Source organism: Acanthaster planci, linkage group LG16 (assembly GCF_054643075.1).
Source record: "Acanthaster planci isolate LZ-2023a linkage group LG16, COTS_SCS, whole genome shotgun sequence".
Classification (NCBI taxonomy): Eukaryota; Metazoa; Echinodermata; class Asteroidea; order Valvatida; family Acanthasteridae; genus Acanthaster; species Acanthaster planci.
This window is the reverse complement of record NC_141792.1, coordinates 6,537,379-6,551,388: the sequence shown is the minus strand read 5'-3', so window position 1 is coordinate 6,551,388 and position 14,010 is coordinate 6,537,379. Positions and strand designations below refer to the sequence as shown.

The 14,010-nt window shown below is 40.0% G+C and overlaps 1 protein-coding gene and 1 pseudogene across 7 annotated transcripts in view; one reads left to right on the top strand and one right to left on the bottom strand.

Annotated features, from left to right (window-relative positions):
* The window catches only part of LOC110987571 (histone-lysine N-methyltransferase MECOM-like), a 161,174-nt gene that overhangs the window by 138,339 nt on the left and 8,825 nt on the right, over window positions 1-14,010 (top strand). For 6 of the 7 annotated variants that reach the window (XM_087147367.1, XM_087147365.1, XM_087147366.1 and 3 more), the window contains one exon: window positions 13,757-13,888. In XM_087147367.1, coding sequence (XP_087003493.1) covers window positions 13,757-13,888 — 132 coding nt within the window. The remainder of the gene's footprint in view (window positions 1-13,756; window positions 13,889-14,010) is intronic. The other variant, XM_087147368.1, reaches the window with a different exon arrangement.
* LOC147796441 (uncharacterized) lies at window positions 3,328-5,002 on the bottom strand (annotated as a pseudogene).

Below are 14,010 nucleotides of genomic sequence, written 5' to 3'. Positions count from 1 at the left end.
CTATGCAGGTGCATAGTACATGTACGTGAGAGCTGAGTGCTTCTAATGGGCACATTCACATCTGGAATAGAACTGTATGATGGATGGGACAGATCGGACTGTATCTTATTTGGCATACAGAATTTGCTGATACTTTGACAATGACTCAAGTTGTACAAAACCTTGCCACCACAAAGGAAATTGGCATTTTGAGAAACTTTGTCGGTGAGATGATGGTGAGACAATTCTGCAATACACAGTGATCTCAAGTGAATGCGTGCACTATATGTAATTGCATTCATAACAAGGTTTTTACAATGTTATGTGTGGGTTGAATTTTCCAGTGATGGACCATTGTTAGGGTGTTTTGTCATCAGCAGGTCACTTGTGTGAACAAAAAGACAAGCCTCGAACATTTGACGCCAATGTTTATTCTTACAGTCCATTGGTAATTCAAGAATTATGCTGTCAGGATTGATTTTTCACTAAGTTTTGAAAACTTAAAGGTCTTTTCATTGTAACTTCCGGTCCGATGTCATCAGCCTCAAACTTCACACATGTTCTTTGAGTAAAAGTCATCATATCTACCAGTTTTCAAGTGATTACAGCAAAATTTGCTGCAAACATCTGTTGCAAATGCATTTTTTATGTTTTTCAACCTGCTGCTAGAGGGCTCTCAAGAATTTTATGACATTTTTCAAAGTTTTGAAGAATACTATCTTGTCAGAGACAAACATCATTGAAAGCAATTTCATACCCGTTGACCAATTTTAAATAATAAGGCACTTCTAGATTTGATCATGAGCAAGGGTCACATGATATTACGTACACAACAAAAAATGAAGACTTTCGTATCTGTGGTGACCGCAGGTTTTGTTTAAAATTCTCAACATCTGAAAATGACAAATTTGAGCACGCCTGTCTTTTATACTGTTCATTTTGTTTATTAAACACTTTCTTAGATACTACAAATATTTGCTGAGCTCATATTCTTATTATTCTCATTGAGAATGTTTCTTATTGGAGGTGGGAGGTCCTTTGTTACACAACATAGATTTTTTTATATTAACTGGATAAAAACAATAAACGATTTCTCAATATTATAGTTTTTGCCCTCAAATCTGTCAGAAGATGACAATGTGTGGCAGCCTCATGTTAGGTCTCATTTCTTAGGAAGCCCTCACTGTTGGTAGTGTTACCGGATGGTCTGTGTCGCCTACAGCTCACTGCCTGGTATGCCCAAATTGTCGGCGTGATCATGGCAGGATAAGGGCGAACTAAGCAACATATAATTACATATAAATAATTCAATAATGATTTCCACTTCATAACTTAAACTTCACCAATCTTAGGCAAAATCGAGTCTTCTCATTCTACCAAAATATCATACAACTTGTCATGAATTTCAATGAATTCTCTGGCATTTCTTTGAAACTATAACTAGTCAGTCACTCTGCAGACATTACTACAAACTAATCAATCTATCATAAACAAAAGAGAAATTATCTTATATTTTTCAACTAAATCTCAGCACTGAATTTACCCTACTTCACTTCTTTTAGCTTAGTTCATAAATAAACTTACAGTTTTGGGACTCCGTTTTAGTTTGAGGAAGGGTCACAGGTTGGGTGCTGCTATACTGGTACCGATGCTGATTCAGCTATGGGCTGATAAATTTGTGCACTGTGTCATTTTTCCAAGCTGGTAAAAGTTGATGATCATTAATAGATAAGAAGCAAGAATCAGCCAAACCCTGGCTATCGTTGGTCTTCACTTCTGCCTATCTTGAATTTTCTCACTCTCTCTCTGACCGTTCCTGTCTTGATCTAATTATTATATAATGAAGCCATGTGATGTTGACTTTCTCCAATGTAGCAGTGCATGCTCCTATTGATTTGAGTCATCTACCCATGATTTAGTTGTGTGACGTGGATCACATGTACATCAGGAATTAACTACATGTATTTTGGCCAAATGTCCCAAATATGTCTCTGAGGAAGCATCCGTGGATAAAACATTTCAAGATATTTTAAAGTTCCATGTCAGATATCAGACTTGAGTCATATGTTAACAGCTGTGGACAGCTAAGTTTAAAGTTTTGAACATAGGGCCTGGGAGGGGATATGTCTCTTTCAACTTTTTGACAATGGGGATGGACCATAGAACCCAGAGGGTTTTGTAGAAACACCCCCCCTCCCCACACACACACAATCAAATACAGATGAAAACAAATTAGAGGCCTGGAGTCAATGCAATATAAAAATATCCCATAAAATTCTAGTTTACAATGGTTGAGTAGTTTGACTGAGGGCTGAAATGCAGCCATGTATATGTAGATATCAACGTTAAATGAGTTTTCTAGCACAGTCTGATATACATGTACCATCATTTTCGGAATATACGCATCCCGTAAAAATCTGCAAATTGAGATTTAAAGCTGGTGTATTAGCCGCACTTGCGTATAAGCTGCGCCTGCAGTGCTGATGTCCAACCATGTAAATCATTGCATGTGCTATGCGGTGAATGGCCAGTACATGTAAAGTATTATATGACACACTTCGATGCTCACTTGACTTTCTTCATACAGTGCTGCCAAACCTCATGGCTGAAAAACTTCAAATGGTATTATTACCTCCATAATACAGGCTATTGAACTTCTCTGAACAATTTCAGTGTCAGAAAATCCCACAAAAACATTTCAGAAGTTCTTTAAACTTCACAAAATATGGAGGGCCTGATGTTTTGATCTTAGGAAGATCTTTCGCGAAGGCAAAATGACAAGTAGACAGGACAAACAAGCAAATGCGAAATCAACCAAGCATGGACAAATGCAGGAGGACAAAAGGAAAGGTCAAGAAAGCTACAGGCTGGATAAAGGGCCAAGGGATAAAGGGGACTGCATGAAAGGCATGGTGGAGCAAAACGGGATGTAAGGTGGGAAGAGATCAAAGAAAAAATACCATAGAAGGAACTTGGCCCCAAGGGAGGCAGGTTATAATCTGCAGACAAAAGAGAGGGAGAGAAAAGAGGGTTAATTAGTAGTTTCCCTCTTGGCTGTTCAGGCCATGGGGTTGTATGGTACAGAGGCATTTGATCCAAAGCTTCTCTGTCTTGAAGCGAACAGCATCTTTGTAGTGCCCAAGTGATTCTATGCCCAGTAAGATCATGTCTGACATAAAATGGTTAGGAAGGTTGAAGTGGTGGCCCACAGGGGTATCTAGTCGTTTGGTGTTGGTCTCTCTGACAAACTGTACACTGTGTAAGAGATAAGATATATGACATGAGAAGAGTTACAAGTGAGAATGCCTTTGGTTCTGTGGGTGGTACCGAAGGAGTGTCCAGAAAATGTATTTGATTCCAGGGCATGGTTCTGGCAAACAACACATGTTAGATTCACACTTGAACGTGCCATGCTGGGAGGGGGGAAGGGTATCCAAAGGGGGCACTTCTGCCCAAAGGATGAGGTCCCGTACGTTGCGGGGACACCTGTAGGCCACAAGCTGGATGTCTGGCATGGCGGTGGCAAGGCGGTCTGAAGTGTGGAGGATATAATGATCGTCCTTAATTATTCTGTGGAGGGGAGGAAGTCAGCAGGTGAAAAGTGGTGACCAAGGGAACCCAGGGGATGGTTTCTTCATGGGGGGTCTTCTCCTTGAATGCAAAACTTCTAGGGACGGAGCAGGCTCTATTGATATAGTGTTAAGCTTGGTGATACCTGTGTCCCCTTACAATCAAATGCCTCTTCAGTTCCTGTTTATGACGGGAGAAATCAGAATTATTAGAACAACTGCATCTCAGTCTGAGTGCTTGGCTGTATGCAGTACCAGTCTTGCAATGTCTAGGATGACAGCTGGATGAGTGAAGATACTGATGGGTATCTGTGGGCTTGGAATACAGGTCAGGAGTCACAAGGTTGTTCTTCTGGATGCTGACATGAGAAAGTTTGCCTGATGGAGGGAATATTCCCAAGTGAACTTAATTGTCCTGTGGACAGAATTGATATGGTTAATGAAGATGTTTAGACTGTCACAGTCACTGGTCCAGATGAAAAATACATCATCAAAGCATCTCCACCAGATCCAAGGGCGGCATGGTGCTGAAGCAAGCATGCACTCTCCAAGGTTACCCATGAAGAGACTAGCAAAGGAGGGAGCCATGTGAGTGCCCATAGCTGTGCCATGTACATGTACCTATAAAAAGCATTTGCCTGTGAAGGAGAAATTGTTCTTGGTTAGTACAAGTCTCACAAGTGTCAGGACATCACTGATGGGGGAGTTTTGTGTCCACTCTTCATGAGGGCAGAGCCGCAGGCACGAATAACTTCTTCATGGGGAATGTCAGTATAGAGGGAAGAAACATCAATGGTCCCAATGATGGCTGTGCTAGGAATCTGGTTCTTAATGTTTTCCAGCCTTCATAGGAAGTCTGGGGTGTCTTGGATATATAACGGGATCAATGAACAGAGATATGTTCAGTGGGTGATCCATTTCCAGAAACGATGGGCCTCCCTGGATATCCCGCCTTGTGGATCTTGGGGAGTAGGTGAAACCTAGCAGTTCTGCAATCAATGGCGGACAGAAACTTAAGAACTTTTTTTTTTCTGAGATAATTGGTCACATGAATGCATGTCATCCAATACCTGCTGAATCTGTTGTGGGAATGTTCCTGTGGGGTCAGAATCAAGGGGGATATAGTTAGTGTGATTGTTAAGTTGGCGATGGGTTTCACCAATGTACATGTATTGCTGTCGGTCATTAATTACCACAGCTGAACCTTTATCTGCTCCCTTGATGATGGCGTCATAAGTGTGGGAGCACAGGGAGTTGAGTGCTGAATGCTCATACCTGGAGAGATTATCAAGAGGACAGTGACGAAAATGATCAGGGTTATTCACTTGTGAATGAACAGTGTGTGCATCGGTCTCAAGGGCTGGTACATGATTCTTAGGCGGAACCAAGGTTCTGCTGACATGGAGGGGCTCCTGGTTGCATGGAGCAGAATCAAAGGAAAATTTTAAGCTGTGTCCTGTGGAAGTTTTCAGTGAGGTCTTGGCTGAGTTCTAACTGGTTCACTGTGGGGGAAGTGGGACAGAAATTTTAGACCTTTAAACTTGATAAATTCTAGTAAATCATTATTACCTTACTTCACATACCCAATTAAAAAATTTTGAAAAAGTTCATTTTGCACTTTGGAAAAATTGGAAAATCAGGCCAAAACAAAATTTCATCAGAACTTTGTACCATGTCTGTAAATAGAGATTTATGAATCAGAATATTGGGAGTTTGATTAACTTTCACTTTTTGTGAAATTTGAGCCGGTAAAGCGATTGCTCCCATAATACACTAGTGTCAGAGGCAAATATTCAAAGTACCCAATGTTAGGCCTGCGCCACTTTTCAGTACACAATCAAGTGTAAGCAGCTTGCGAAAAAGGGTAGCTATTAAACCTAAACTTTCTTAAGTCTTCAAAATTACTAATTTGGGTGGGCTGGATGAGTGTCCTGCAAGGTATTAAAGCCTTGCTGCAGTTTGTTTGTTTTTTTTTGAACAGTCACCAATTGACTTGTGAAATAATAAACAGCACGGATTACACAACGATAAAACGGACAAAAACAAACGGACGCATCACATGATTTGTGAATGTGAGTGGTGTTCACAAGTCTATTCAGTCCCTCAGGACTGGGTTCCTTTATTTCAAGCATGTAAGTAGAGCAAAGGTAAACGGCAACCAATGAAAACATGACTGCCTTGTCCCGGTGTCCGCAGAGCACCACGCTGCTTGCGTGCATGGCTGGCCGGCCAGGCTAGGCTGCGCTGAGGCATGATGTGGCATTTAGTGACTAAGTATAAGTTGCATGAGACATTTTTCAGTGTGAGAATCAACTTATAAGCCACGGCCTATATTCCAAAATTACAGTAATATAAATTACTATGTATTTGTTTTCTAGTGAGAGGTTGAGAGCAGTGGAGGTGTTATCTCAGAAGCAATAAAGGAGATTTTCCAAAGAGGGGGAAAGGGGGTAGGACATGAGGGATTAACGTGTCATATCAGATTACACAGCCAACTTGTCATGGGCAGCAGCGATGGAACGGTTTTAAAATAGTGAGGGGGAAGCAAGCCACGGCCATTAGACTGCAAAAAATATAATTGTGAAGTTGCAATATACCTCCAATGTCTCGTAGGCCTTTAAAGTGGGGTGGGGGCAAAATTACTACCTTTTCAAAGGTGGGGGACAATGCCCCCCCCAGCCCCACCCCTGTTCTGCCGCCTGTGGTCATGGGAGTAAATAAGCAAGTAGGTGCCATCAGGGCAGTGTCTGACAGACATTTTGAAATGCAAGCTGGGCTTTTGGGGGTTTGCCAGCCCTCCAGAGGGCAGCAGACCTTTCCAAACCATTTGTCAGGAAGGGTATTTTAGTTCTGAAGTCACTTGACATCCTATGATAATGTACTGTTTCAAAATTTCTTAGCCAAAAATGACTAATTTTATGAAATTATGTTCTTTTTATTTTTGGAAAAACTGTAAGACTTCTAGAAAACATGTGTAGGCCTTTTCTGTGTTCAGTTTCAAAGGTATCCTTTCTGCAAGAAGCTTTTTTAACCACTTGCTGCTGGGTGCATTTAAAAATGCAGTGCACATATATGGGCCATTTTCAAAATTTTCAGTTTGCAAAATTCTACAAAAATTCATTATTTCATTTAATGGACGTTTACACAAATGACAGTTTGGTGGCTACCCTAAGCTGACAAGCAACCTCCATTGACTCCTGAGTATTTTGACCAGGCCTGCCGCCCTGTAAAGAGAGCCCAGAATTGTGAGGTGCTACGTAATTTCCTATGTTCCCCAGGGCTTCCGTTAGCGTACGTATTGGCGTATTTTACGCAATGAAAATGGAAAATACGAAAATAACGCAAAAAACACATTCATTTTGACCCTCAATACTTTAAAAACGTTACGTTTTTACTGTAGGATATCAAATACGTTGTAAGGGCAACTGCTTAGCCGTATCATGCCACTCAATCATGCCAGTTCTTCGTCCTCACGGCTTGATGGCAAGCTTTCCACTCGCTCGACCGAGCGCTCACTCGATGTCGCTCAGTAAAAAAGCACGGCGACGTGCTTGATGTCTCACTATAGTGCGTGTGTACGTGTACATGTGCAATACAGTGTGCTGCAGCGGTACGGAATGCAGCTGTTCATGTAAATGGCGCCTGCGCGGTGTGCACTTTGGATTTGATTACATCAAATTGGTACTGATCAAAACATTGTTATGCCTTGCGTGAAGCACAGCCCACACAGCATGCAGTGCCATCCGATGCATTGATAAAGTGATCGATTGTTCAAAAATAGCCCTCTTGCTGCCACATTAGTGTTGTCAAAATGACGTACAACTTAAATTGTCGGAGCTCTTCCACAAAACTAGCCATGACATCGACAATGACTCGCCTTCCAATGTCGTCAGGAGCATCCTCGCCGATCTTATTGAGAAGCTGCCCTTGCAAGCACTACCTAACTTGTCTTATGTTTAAGATGACAATGTAAGCCATATCTCATGTTCTGAGTTTGATTTCATAATGATTTCTAAAATAAAATAAAAAAAAAAAACCTCCTTGCTTTCACTCCAGGAAGTGAAATACTTCCAGATTTCTTACCTCAGGAGTTGCAAATATTCCTTTCTACAAAAGAAGTGAGTCTAATACTCCTTTGTCAAAAAAGTTAATGAAAGCCCTGGTTCCCAGTGAATGCGAGTGGTGTCTTTTCAAATGCGGCTAGATTAGCGTGCAGTGGTACTGTGTCGCTAATCCGCAGGCACACTATGCCCAAAACAGTGGTATACTGTTTAAAAACTTTGACGGATTACCTTTGAAAAATGTAAGCCAAAAAATGATGGCAATTCCCAGCAGCAGGTCTTTTGTTCTGAGTACTGTCTTTTGTTACACAGACCAGCTCTTTTGTCCGAAACGGGGTTTCCTGGCAGCAAGTGGTTAACCAGTGTACACTAGTGAATGTATAAACCGTAGTGGTTTCCTTGTATAAAAAAAAAAGCTCTGCCAATTTCTATACACACTAGCAATGGACAATCACATGAACACACTCTTCAGCCCTTCCTAACAACAGTGTTGTATTGGAGTCCATCACAAGTCTTTTCATAAGTCCCTTCTCAAGTCCAATCACAAGTCCCTTCACAAGGCCAGTCATACAAGCCCGTAGGCTGGGGGGGGGTTGAGGGATTCAAAGGAACCCCCCTTGCTTCTGAGTTCCGCTTGTTGGTAGTCTTTTTTTGTGTGTGTAGTGAATATTTTAAATATACCGTAATATTGGCATACCAACCACGGCTGCGTGGATTCTCAAGCTCAAGGTGACCATGATTCTGCATATTAATGAGTCAATCTCCAGTCATATGTACCATCAGGAAGTTCCAGCAAATATCCACATTTCAGGTGTCTCAAAGGGATAAAGTCAATGTTTTTTTTGTTAATTTTATTCAATATTGAAAACTACAGTGTACAAGTCTTACATGCAGCCTTTGGTTTGTGACATGCAACTTTTCAGTGTTGTATTCCAAAGCTCGTGGTGATAAACCTTTGTATAAAAATATGTGGTCACAGTACCAAAAGTTCCACTTTTTGGTTTGATGACCCCACCTTCTCGGGTTAGGCAACGGGCCTGTCATAAGTAACGGGTGAACGATGACAAAAGAATGCTTTTGTCATAGCTCATTTGAATAGCTTGTGAATTGGGTTAAGACTGAATGACTTGTGATGGACTTGAATACAACACTGCCTAACAATTGTACAAATGGCTCTCAAGCGTAATCGTGTGAGGTGTGCCAATTAATCATGGCAAGAGTCTCATTCTCAGGTATTTTGTCATTGAACAAGTTTGGATTTTTGGTTTAGAAGTTTGTGCTGCATCTGCAGTTTTAAAGGAGACCTGGAAGGGCAACCAGCAACCCAGATAAAGTGACCAAGGGAAGTACTGGTACAAGGGTAGATGCAAAAGATTATCACCGTCCTCTTAAATTGTTAGATTCTTCATAGTAGATTGCAAGTGAATAGATCAGTAAATTAGACTGATTCATAAGTCCTGGATAAAAATGGGGGTGAGGCAGAGAGGAAAAAAAGCAAGATCACAGCCTTCTCCTTGTTGTATCCATCGTTTGTCAACATGAAACAGAGCTGTAGGTTTGTAATTCTGGGTTCATAATTCTAACCATTTTACCCTAACCCCCTTTTTTGTGCTTCCCTTTTTCATTTTTTTTTGGAGGGGGTGACATCCTATAGGTCCAGGGGTCCAGGAAGCCTTCAGGTTATGACTGGTCTATGTCCATCTCCTCTACCTGTCAGATGCTGGCATTCCATCCCCTTTCACTGAGATTGTGCAGATCTCATTGAGAGAGAATTTGAAACAGACATGAATGCATAAGATTGATGTGGGCAGCAAGAAAGAAAAAGGGGAAAGGGTTTACTTTTGTCGGGTATGTAAGGAGGGCTTTTAAAATCCTGTACTGTATAAACAAACATTTGAAAACTCTTTGTATCTTTCTCCTTACATGTACATGACTTTGTGTAGATGTATAATTTTTCTAAACACAGCATTTCTGTGGGTCTAATATCAATCTAAAATTTGCCCTTTTTTGACCAATGAAAGGTTTGACAAATTTTCTCCACATACATATTAAAAGCTAGTGGTAGGTCATGTAAAAGAAAGTACAAGAATACTCCTATGGAGAGTGATTTTCAGCAGCCATATTTATGCCTTTGTACCCCTAGTTATGAAACAAAACCAAAAAATCATTGCTAATCAATTGGTAATGTAGTTCATGTACATGCCACTGTAGGGATCCTGAAATTTACCAGTGAATGGTATTTTATTTGTAACATGAGGACAAGAACAAAATAGTTCTGCTTCTGGTTACAAGTCTCTTAAAAGTAGGGTCAGTAGGTCGGAAATTTTCCTTTTTGGGTTGCTATTTTCATGCTGATTGAATGGCATCACTGGGGACGAAAGCTTTCAACAATTGCCACAAAAAGTGATAAAAACTTTCCTTAATCAATGTAACAATTTCTACAGTCGACAATTCATAAGAATTATGGACAATTCACACCACTGTGCACAATGCTAGTCAGGTAATCATGATGGCAAACTGGCCAATGATGTTTGTGTATCACATCGCAAGCATGCGTGATGCATCCAGATGGGTGGTCAATAAACCTCGTGCTGCAGCAGGACATTTTGAGGAAACAAGCTCGCTTCAACTACGAGCAAAACAATCTCAAATTTAACTCGTGAACACAGAAAATGCATTCATAGACAAGAGACCAAGTCCTGTGAATTAACTTGCAGAAATCTCCTTGCAACATTGATTTTTTCAACCTTCTGTACTGTAACAATGCTATTTCAGCTGGGAGACTGGTTGCCACATTTCAATCCCGCATTCTTTTGCATGGGCGTGGTGAGGCGGGAATCAGCGCAGCATTGCTGTAATGCAATAAAAACTTGTGTTGCAAGGGAGATATTGATATGTGTCAGTTTTATTAGACTTGATTCCTCTGAATAGGATTCAAAACGAGAAAAACCAACGTCGTTGGAGTTGGCCTTTAAGGAGAAAACAAGCATTTTAATGTGAAAAAGGTTGTTCAGATTTGTATTGTGAAGACAGAAAAGACAACATGATTTACAACTTTATTTTTACAATTTTAAAAAATTTGTTTTTCAAACTTGCTACCAAAATTTTTTTGGTCGTGCCAAAAAATTAGGGTCGGTTTGGAAACCAGAAGCAAAAGTTGTTTTTGCCTGAGGAGTAAAATGATAATGTTTTCTGTCATCCAAATCAACTTGGTCTTTCCACGACAGCCTTAAATTTGACCAAGTAGAAGAAAGTAGTCTGCTTGAGATTTGGTGTTCATTGAAGCACACCCCTGAAGGGAAGTGGGTGGGCATGACTGTACCTGTGTGAAGGGTTACACCCCAGTCAGTAGGCAGCCCTCTGGGAAATGAGAATGGGACAGTGAGGGATAGGTCTCAGACCCAGTGGAGCAGGTTGTGTGTATTGCATGATGCATAGCCGTCGGAAGGGGAGGGGGCGGGGGGCACGGCAACCCCCCAAACATTTTTGAGATGCGAAAAAAATAAAAGCATACCAGTGAATAGCCTCCCCTTGAATATTCGGTCCAGCACATCTCTCAGCTCTTTCAAAACGGCAGTCAAGAGACATGTTTATAAACTTACGGTGCGAGCTTGTAACTTTTGTAGCGCCATGAGCACCTATTTCTCGGTGGATTTGTGCACTTTATAAATGCTTGTTATTATATTTACCAATAGGTCATTTGGGAGACATTTTGTGGTCAATTTTTCAGCATTAGAGAGACATTGACTTTTAGGGAGACATTTCAGTGTCTCCCTATTTTCAAACTACCAGAAGGAGGCCGAATTTTAATGTCCAAATTTTGAGAGATGATAGATTAGGATCTAAAATGAAAACATTCAAAGTTTGGTTCAGATCAGATTAGGGAATATTGAATTATGGGACAGTAAAGTTGGAAAAATTTTGTGCACGTTCTTATGGGAATGTCTCCCTATGACCAGGCTCTTTGCCCTCATCCTGGACATTGATGAGTTAATCATCGCTATCAGGGATCTGATCCATCACTATTACAGTGACTTGATGTGAATTGCACATGCAGAAGAGAGGCATGCACATACGTGTACATATTGCATTGATTTGATGCAAAATAGTGGACTTGATACTGTTACCCTGATCACTTTATTCTTCGCAGTATGAAATGTCTACTGCAACACATGAATGCATGTACAGTACATGTGTATGCATAAACACATGCAAAACCCACAACCTCCATGCTCATTTATCAACCAACATTTCATACTGTTCCACTTTCAACAACTTGTACTTTTTTGTGGGGGGGACAAATGTACCCTAAATTATTCTGACAAAAAAGTAGAAAATTTCAGACTCCTCCAAGTGTAATTTCAAGAATATTATTCTGTATTAGCTCATTAAAACACTTCGTGGCACAAGTCACTACCCCACCAGGCATTGCTGCATTCATGCTTACTGTGTTCATCTCACAGTGATGTCACCAGTCTAGTAATAACACAAGATTCGATCTCACACTTCAGATCTTGGCCAAGTTTGCTTTTGAAAGGATATGCCTTTTATTTCTCTAGTCCTCACTTTTAGTCAATAAATCCATTGTAGTTTGGTATTTGGATTGCCAGTCTATAACCTTAATTGACAAAATATTGTAAACCTTTTAATACCCCTGTAACATAGCTGAACTTCAGATCCGTTGCTACCGTTATACTTGAAGGATAATCCAAGGAGTTCTTTATATTGCCTGTAAAGTATTAACTAAAGAAGATAAGATAAGAGTTAAGATAAGTTAATTGAAGTGTTTGTCTTCCTGTGGAAGCCATCAGGCTTCATTTATTGCTCATCCTCAAATGATACAGAACAACTAATTACTAATGTACCTTGCAAAGGTACTGAATTTATTTTAAGGAGGATGAATTGAAAGTACACATGAATACAATAAGGACTGACCAAATTCAAATTAGAATTTCAATTAGTTAGGTTCAAAATAACCCTTTTCTTGGTGTTTAGCGAGAAGAAATCTTTTTTGAATGGCAACATTTTTCCTTTACAATAAATTTTTTCAGGCTTATTGTAATGGGTCAAAACATCTAAGTTTGTTACGGAAATCAGATCCATACTCACTTTGCATCTTAATTTCCAAGTAACAAGATGAAATTTGCCAGTGAGAAAAAGAGCCATTGCATTTACCGCTTTTTCCTCTCCAAAATTCTGTTACTGTCGTTCAACACAGAGTAAGTGTTGTTATATTTCTGAATAAGGCTCTCTACAAAATTTCATAAAGCAGTGTGTTAATAACAAGACAAAAAAATGTGTTTTATCATTTCCTTGGCATCTTTACACAAAACTCACCGATCCCCATTTTATACAAAGCTGGCAAAATTCTATGCATAAGTTCAAAGCAAACATCTTTGATGTCTTGACATAGCAGAGAATACCAACTATTTTCCATATTTTCTTCTAGGAAGGACCACTCAGCCAAAGTAAATGTTCCATTAAGACAAAAACAGGCCTTTCACTCAGTTACTGGAATTAAAATAATTTCTTGAAAACTTGTGAGAGCTGACACAAGTTACGGACTAACTAATTTTTGATGCACTGATATTCCACCAGACATTAAATGCAAAACAAACACAACTGTTGTCCATAACTGGGATCTTAAACAAGAGAGGACCACAAGAAGTGCATATCATATTGTCTTGCTCAAACCAACTGCACAATTTTCAGAGTTTTGTAGGAAGGTTTGCATCATACAGGTCTTGAGTAGATGTTAACTTTTATTGAATGGTTGTCCTGACTACCAAAAATCCACGGTGCCATTGCTACCAAAGGTAGTTTTTCCAAATTTTACCGGTGTGATTACTTTCATATCACAATGAAAGTCACCCATAGACTTCTATGCACTCGTGACCATTACAGACTTAAGTACCACTATTTTCACTTCACCAGATTACTAAGTAAGTGATTTTACCAAGGTTTCTTTAGATACAATTTCAGTACTTTCGTTAAAATGCAAACCTTCTCACAAAATTTAACGTAACGATCAATGACTTCTTTACACTGACAGGAACACTATATAAATGTAAGATAATACCACCCTGAAAATGAAGTTTCCAAATATAAACTCAGTCTCCTATTTTCTCCAATTTTTAATTTCTTCAGAAGAAAAGAGATTTCCATGCAGTGACTGTCAGGAAGTATTTCGTTCTAAAGTTGCCCTCAGACGTCACCAGAAATATGCCTGTCAGAACTCCAGTGCCATCTTTACTGCCCAACAGTTCCACAACCACCAAGGTACACTTCCCACAAACATACAATCTGTTTTTTGCTGGTTGAAATAGCTTCAGCAATATTATTTTCTAGGCAAGTCAAGTGGGACAGTATCCCAAGGCCTTTAGCATGCCAGTGTAGATAGA